This window comes from Apteryx mantelli, chromosome Z, assembly GCF_036417845.1.
Source record: "Apteryx mantelli isolate bAptMan1 chromosome Z, bAptMan1.hap1, whole genome shotgun sequence".
Taxonomy (NCBI): domain Eukaryota; kingdom Metazoa; phylum Chordata; class Aves; order Apterygiformes; family Apterygidae; genus Apteryx; species Apteryx mantelli.
Genome location: NC_090020.1, coordinates 38,067,174 through 38,075,167, shown reverse-complemented (window position 1 = coordinate 38,075,167; position 7,994 = coordinate 38,067,174). Strand labels below are relative to the sequence as shown.

The following is a 7,994-nucleotide window of genomic DNA, read 5'->3' as shown; positions in this document are numbered from 1 at the left end:
TAATATTACTAAAATTATTAAGATTTTTTCTTAAATAAAATGCTTAGTCCAGGCTTCAATCCAATTCTTTCATCTTCCAAACTTGACAGACTCTTAAAAAGAAATAGCCTCAATTTCACTTGTAATGGACTTTCTGAAATGTCTGTGAATAGTGAAAACATTCTAAGAAGGTCCATGATATGTAATATAAATAAGTAATTAAAAATTAAATACCTGACTATCACTTTGTATGCTTCTCCATCCTCAGCCCTTCAAATCTTGTCTGTGTGAAAGTGCTGTACACTGCAAATGAAAATAGAAAGCTGTTTCCTTTCTATTCAACAACATTCAGAAAGTTGAAGTATTTCATCTAACAAAAATATTCACCTCTATTCCATTTTTATTTCAATTTTTGTCTTAGGAATTTGAACAAACTGGACACTTTGAGGTAATCTCAAATTTACCTTTTTAGCATTCTTAAAATGTGGACCAGGCATTATCTAATTGTTATAACAGTTGGAATACCTAAATGCACTTAGTAGTTTTGGACAATCTGAAGGTAAAATATATCCTTGTATATTCACCCAGCAAGCTTCACATTTATTAAAAAGATTGCAGGAAGTGTTGGTATTGTAGGAATAAAAGCAGATGAGTCAGATGTGCCTTAAAACCACTGCAAAAATACCATCATACTACCTAAATAAAACCCAGCTCAGTACCATCCTCACCATTATAAACAGCCCTTGTCTGTGTTTCATGAAGTATTATGAAGCTCATAAAGCTCTTCTCCCAAAGAAATTGCTGATTTGCACCCTTAAAAGGGGAATCTGAGGAAAAAGCAATGAGAGGACAGGACGACTTTTACAAGGAAAAAGAAACAAGCACTGACAACTCCGCAATTCTAGCAAATTTACCTATAGAGGAAAAAAATGACAAAAGTCACGTTTTTAATACTTTTTAAAATTTGCTTTATATTTGTACAAATCAAATTTTCATCTTTCATTATATTATTATCCAATGGGCAGAATGAAATTTCCATTATTCCATGTGTTCCCTGTCCTCAGTTTCACAGCCACAAAAAGCAGAATGAACTGTACTTTTTCTACTAAGATTAGCAGGGGACTGGTAGATACTCTACATCCAAAAGCAGATGAGTCAAGTCTTTCCCCATAAAGAAAAGTACCTGCTCTCGGATTGCATAATATGGAACATCCACCAAAAAGCCTCAGGAATAAATTGATGATTCATTTGTTTAGTTATTATCCTTTTATAGTTGTTCTTTCAAACAGAATTTTTACATCAAGGAAGGCACTATGAACTGTGATTTAGAGTGACCTTTATTTATAAGTTTTTGTGTTTACAGAACAGAAATTTGTATCATTTACTAGGGAGGGGGCAGTCTTGTTGTAATACTCTGATAATTTGAGGAATTTATTTGCGATTTTTGAATTATATCTCTTTGGTTCTTGATTAGTTCTTCTTTTGCTATTATCTTCCTATTTTGTGATTATCTTGGGCTAATAGAGCAATGTCATGTGTGATATGCTGCAAACTTGTTGCCATCCTCTTGTGAGAATGCAGGTTTGTCTCTTAAAGAGTCCTTTGTGCTGTGGTCTAATCAGTGTGGGCCTTTTTGGGCTTGCCAGAAACAGCACATTCCTCAATTTGATTGCCTGGGAACCATCTTCTTCCACATAACTCACCTTTTTAAGCCTTTTTTTGCTGTTGCTTTCTCACACACACACACACACACACACATTTCCATTCATACCTCACTCATATCAATCCTACCACTTCTGTCACAAGTTTCTAAAAAGAGGCTGTGGAGATCCTCGGACACAAAGAAGACAAGTTGAGCAAAAGTGGGTAAGATGCTGACAGGACTTCATAGCTGAGGTGACCTAGCTGAGAAACCCACAAAGCTTAGAGAAAGAAAGCTTTGTTGGAAAAACTCCCTAGTTCAAAGTAGACTATAAATATTGCATGGTGGTCTCTGAAAAAATTCATGTAGTTCATTTATTGTATGTAATGTTTAAATACCATAACTGTCATATGTATTTACAATATTTGAACATTCAAAATTGTGATATGCAAAGTGTCTCTGCCTTCATAAGAAAAGCAATATAGTATAGGCTGGTTTAGAGGCTGGAAGAATGACTGATATTCAGAGTAGGAGAGAAAAGCTTGTAGACTGGTAGGAATAGAAAATGGCTGGAGATTTAGCAGAATGACAGACAGGGCTAATGGGCTAAATGCAGGCTGGATGAATGGGATATCAGATGAGTGTTTTAGAGAAAGATCAGGGCTGTTATGCAATGAGAGTGGAGGCACAAGTAGTCATTGGAAGAAAAAAGAAAAAGAACTGGAAGCTGTGAGACATCTGGAAGTAGGAAGGCAGGATTCTAGAAGGAGTACACTGAGCGATGGTTTCCTTTTGCTGGTCAGGCTTTGCTGTGCTCAGGGTTTCTACTGACGGTTGTGCTAGAGAAGAGGGTTAGCACATTCTTTCAGATAGGGGAGTCCCATAACTATTCATAAAATTCAAGAGAGGAGTCTGGAAGAAGTATCCTCTGGGATACAAAGATCTTCATTGGCCAGAGAAAGAAGACATCCCTTGACAAACTTCAAAGAGCACAAATGACATGGCAGGCTGGTTTGGTACCTGAAGAGGACAACGGAACAAGGGCTGCACTGTTCAGCATTCGGATTTCAAAATGAAGAAAATCTCTTTTGGAAAGAAGAAAATTTCAATATCAAGTGTAAGCTGGACTGATGAGAGGAACGTTCTTGTTGGTATTGCAATAATACTCAGGAGCACCAGTTCTTGACTATGTCGTCTTGGTGTAATATTGGCAACAAGCAGACCTGTGATGTGAACAGAGTTAGATGAGGTGTGGAAAAGGAACTGACAGAGCAGAGGTGTTCGTATTGTGAACTGCCAGGCCTTAGAAACTGCGGAACTGACTTCAGAAAGTCAAAAATATCCAAAATACACTTATATCCTGTAAATAAATACATTTGCTAGAGTCCACACTTTTAAAATAAGGAGGCAGTAGAGTCAGGCTTTCAAATTTTTCTGTGACAAGCATGGGGGCAGAAAAGCTGTCATGTGTAAAGCATGACCTCAGCTTCTCACGGTCCACGTAGCTCCAGGCTCTGCCGCGCTAAACCCCACAAACGCCACATGCCGTGTGACTCACCGAGGGCAACCGCAGCGCCCGCCTGGGTCCGGCGGTGTGCGCATGTCCTTGGGGCGACAGACCAGAACGGCAGCGGGGCCAGCGTCGTGTCCGGGCGCTGACTGCTCCTGGCCAGAGGTTTCCCCTGGGCGCCTGCACGGCGGGTCAGTCTTGGGGTGAGGGATGGCAGAGAACAAGACACCAGCCTCTGCGGTGGCGAGGCGCGGGCGGCCGCCCGCCTCAGCGCGGGGCGGCGCACCTGGGCCAACGGCCGCGAGTGGCTCCGCGCGGCGGAGCCGTTACGGATAACGGACACCGCCCCGCGCCCTGCCCGCGGCGGGGCTCTCCGCGCCCAGCCGCCGTCTTCCCCGGGAGCCGCCCACCCTGCCGCGCTGCCCGCCGCCGGGGCGGGGTGAGGCCGCGGAGGCAGGAGCGAGCGCCTTGTGCGAGCGGCTCCGCGGCCGCCGCCGCCGCCTCGCCCGCACCTCGCAGCAGCCCGTGAGTCCCGACGGAGGGAGAGGGGGTCGCCGCGGCCCCGGCCCTGCGGGGGAGGCGGCGGCTGCCTCCGCTCCTGCGCACCTGCTGCCCGGCGGGAGGCGGCGGCGGCGCCTCAGCGGCTCTCGCCGTTCCCCGGGGCCGTCCGGGCGGAGGGGACGCCGCGCCGCGCCCGCCTTGCCGCCGGCCCGATGCTGCCCGCCTGGGTGCCGGGCGCCGCGGCGGGCGTCGTGTCGCTGCACGTCATCCAGAGGCTGCTCTTCCCCTACTTCTGGGCCGACCTGAGGTACCTGCTCAAAGTGCTAAAGTACGGGCTGCGGGTGGAGGCCTACCGGCTGCGGGGCCGGGTCGTCACCGTGCTGGACAAGTTCGTGAAGCTGGCGGAGAGGCAGCCCCGCAAGCCGTTCCTCCTCTACGACGGCAAGGTGCACACCTATGGGGACGTGGACAGGAGGAGCAACAGGGTGGCCCAGGTCTTCCTCCAGCGCGGCGCCCTGCGGAAGGGCGACACGGTGGCCCTGCTGATGGGCAACGAGCCGGACTTCATCCACGTGTGGTTTGGGCTGGCCAAGCTGGGCTGCGTGGTGGCTTTCCTCAACTTCAACGTCCGCTCCAGGTCTCTCCTGCACTGTCTCAGCAGCTGTGAGCCCAAGATACTGGTTGTGGGAGCAGGTAGAGTATATGCCTGATGTGCGCCCCCAAAGCTTTTAATGTCATATCTCCCCCATTTATGCCTCTCTAGTTGCTTCACTGAAAACCTGATTTTCCCAGGTGTTTGTGGAATCAAAGAAACCTAGGGCTGGGAAGGGCTTCAGGAGATCATAAAGCATAAGCCTCTTGCGCTTGAGACAGCATCAAGTATACCTGTCTCCAGGGGACATCCATTTAACTTGTTCTTAAAAAATGTACGTTGCGGGAGCATTTACAGCACCTGAGTGCAGCTTGTTACAAGTGTTTAATCACTTCAATAGTTGCTTAATGTGTCTCAGGGAAGATTAAAATGGGATGTTAGGAATCATTTCCCATTCTTAAATTTTTAAACAGCTAATTTTAATCTTATTGAGTCATGTTGTTCTTTCTTTTGTTGTACTATACCACCATCCTCTTGGTGATCAAAACCACCATGAACTAGGAGGCCTAAGCTGCAGGTTGTACAATTTTTGTTGCACAACCATTTTTGGAGGCATGATTTTCTTCCACAGGTTACAACTTAAGAGTTTTGTTTTATAGGTGTAGCACGTAGGAGGTTGATTTATAATAACCAACTGACATTGGATTGTAGAAGAAATTGCTTTGCTTTGATTGAATAGGCAGTAATAGTGTGCTTTGTATTAGTTTCCAACTTACCACACTTTTTTTTTTAAGTGCTTCAAAAGAATTTTAAAAATGTTGACCTAGGTATTTTGTACATTGTATATTGTAATTAGGTTTTAATTATTGAGATGCATAAACCAAAACCAGAGATTCAAAATCTAAACTTGGCTTGTAGAGACATTTCAGCATTTATGGTCAAAATTTGTAAGTGAACCTACAATGCTAAAAGATTACACAGAACCTTTTGTCTTTTTCACTGGAGGAGGATATTTTAAAAGATCAAATACGAATGTTGTTCTGCCTCTAAAACTGCTGTTCTTGAGTGTACTCTGCCTTGTTTTTAGTTCACAACTTCTTGTCTTATTCTTACTACGCAGTTTGTGGGGTTTTGCCACCATGACACCTGATTTTTGCAGTTTCCTTCCATCTGCTCTCTGCTGCTGCAGATTTGTGCTTTAAGAAAAACTTATTTAAGTTTTTTCTCTGGCAGATTGTTAATTTAATCATAAATGCTTTTAATCTGATTGTACATATTATGCTCATTTAAGAATGGTAATTAAAACAAGCTCATGAAATGAGAGCCAACTTAAGTATGGTCACAAAATACATAATGACATACTTCTGAACAAATGGTTTTTCATTTTACCTTCTAACTTAATAATAATAAAAAAAATCTCTGTGTGCTTTTCAGTGTATGGATTGAGGAACAGAATTCATGTTCAGGTAATTCTTGTTCCTGGATGGTGATTAAGGAGAACTTTGGGTCAGAACTTGTATCTAAGAGGAGTTTTTAATAAAACAAGAGGTTAACTAATGAGTGAGAAAAGTACTTGTGAAGCAGGAACTGGGCCCATATTTCTCTTCTCTTAGTCTGCTAGCTGCAGCTGACAGGAACAGCAACTATGGTGATCTAACACAAGTTAGAGCTAGGTTCTAGGACTCCTGCTGGGCCAGTCACCCTTATACCTCTGCCCACTAGAGAAAAACCATCTGCAGACAGATAATACAACAGAGATACCAAAAAAATTAGTCTCCAAGTTAGTCTTTTGCAAGTTGGTTGTCTTCCTTCGTGGGTTTTAGTTTTTGCATTGTTGCTCAGTCCCCAGAGCCTGATGGATTCTTCACAATATTCTTCAGCATGTAGGGGCTTTTTTTCCTCTCTTGTGAAAGAAGTTGAAATTCTGTGTGTCCTTGACTATTGGCCATGACATATGAAAAAGGAGCCCCCTCCAAAGGGGTCCAAATTTTGCAATTCAAGATTTGTATGCTGTTGTGTGGCTGAGGGCTAACTCATGTAACTCTTTTTGTATAATAATATGTTTTTGTCTAATTGTTATACATAATACTTTTTCCCTAAAGCTTATAAAAATTGTTACTCAGTATTTAAGACTGAGGATACAGTCAGTTAGACTAACTCTCAGGTTAACATCTTTTTGTCAGGTGTTAGTATGGTTTTTTCAAGGACTTCTGCCTTGTATTATCAGTGGGAATGATCTGGACTTTTCTGTATGTTTTGCTGTTGTATCATGGCTTACCACAGGATTCTGGATAGCCTGAACATGGTGTGCTAAAAAGTATGTTCTTTTGCAAAATATTTACACTATAGACTTTAACTTGTGATTCCATCTATGGTTGCAATGGTCATGTATCATGTTTGGCAACTGAAGTTTTTTTTTTCTTTTTTCTTTCTTCCTTTTTTCTTTCCTTTTTTCTTTCCTTTTTTCTTTCCTTTTTTCTTTCTTCCTTTTTTCTTTCCTTTTTTCTTTCCTTTTTTCTTTCCTTTTTTCTTTCCTTTTTTCTTTCCTTTTTTCTTTCCTTTTTTCTTTCCTTTTTTCTTTCCTTTTTTCTTTCCTTTTTTCTTTCCTTCTTTCTTTCCTTCTTTCTTTCCTTCTTTCTTTCCTTCTTTCTTTCCTTCTTTCTTTCCTTCTTTCTTTCCTTCTTTCTTTCCTTCTTTCTTTCCTTCTTTCTTTCCTTCTTTCTTTCCTTCTTTCTTTCCTTCTTTCTTTCCTTCTTTCTTTCCTTCTTTCTTTCCTTCTTTCTTTCCTTCTTTCTTTCCTTCTTTCTTTCCTTCTTTCTTTCCTTCTTTTTTTCCTTCTTTCTTTCCTTCTTTCTTTCCTTCTTTCTTTCCTTCTTTCTTTCCTTCCTTTTTTCCTTCCTTTTTTCCTTCCTTTTTTCCTTCCTTTTTTCCTTCCTTTTTTCCTTCCTTTTTTCCTTCCTTTTTTCCTTCCTTTTTTCCTTCCTTTTTTCCTTCCTTTTTTCCTTCCTTTTTTTCCTTCCTTTTTTCCTTCCTTTTTTCCTTCCTTTTTTCCTTCCTTTTTTCCTTCCTTTTTTCCTTCCTTTTTTCCTTCCTTTTTTCCTTCCTTTTTTCCTTCCTTTTTTCCTTCCTTTTTTCCTTCCTTTTTTCCTTCCTTTTTTCCTTCCTTTTTTCCTTCCTTTTTTTCCTTCCTTTTTTCCTTCCTTTTTTCCTTCCTTTTTTCCTTCCTTTTTTCCTTCCTTTTTTCCTTCCTTTTTTCCTTCCTTTTTTCCTTCCTTTTTTCCTTCCTTTTTTCCTTCCTTTTTTCCTTCCTTTTTTCCTTCCTTTTTTCCTTCCTTTTTTCCTTCCTTTTTTCCTTCCTTTTTTCCTTCCTTTTTTCCTTCCTTTTTTCCTTCCTTTTTTCCTTCCTTTTTTCCTTCCTTTTTTCCTTCCTTTTTTCCTTTTTTCTTTCCTTCCTTTTTTCCTTTTTTCTTTCCTTCCTTTTTTCCTTTTTTCTTTCCTTCCTTTTTTCCTTTTTTCCTTTTTTCTTTCCTTCCTTTTTTCCTTTTTTCCTTTTTTCCTTTCTTTTTTTTTTTTATCAGACCTCATTTCATGTTTGCAGGCTTGACTTAGTAATTCCATTTAATTGAATTGAAACAGGAACAAAACTGTGTTTTCAGTATTTTGGACGACCTTTAATGTAGCTCATATACTGCAGCACAATAGAAATCATCCCCCTGCAATTTGACCATTAATTGTCTGTGCTCAACAAGACCAGATTTTCTCTTGAAATT

General features: G+C 41.4%; 1 protein-coding gene across 1 annotated transcript in view; it reads left to right on the top strand.

The window, feature by feature from the left end:
- Positions 1 to 3,844: 3,844 nt before the first annotated feature.
- The window catches only part of LOC106487961 (long-chain fatty acid transport protein 6-like), a 39,727-nt gene continuing 35,577 nt past the window's right edge, over positions 3,845 to 7,994 (top strand). Inside the window, exon 1 of the mRNA XM_067315401.1 lies at positions 3,845 to 4,325. Coding sequence (XP_067171502.1) covers positions 3,845 to 4,325 — 481 coding nt within the window. The remainder of the gene's footprint in view (positions 4,326 to 7,994) is intronic.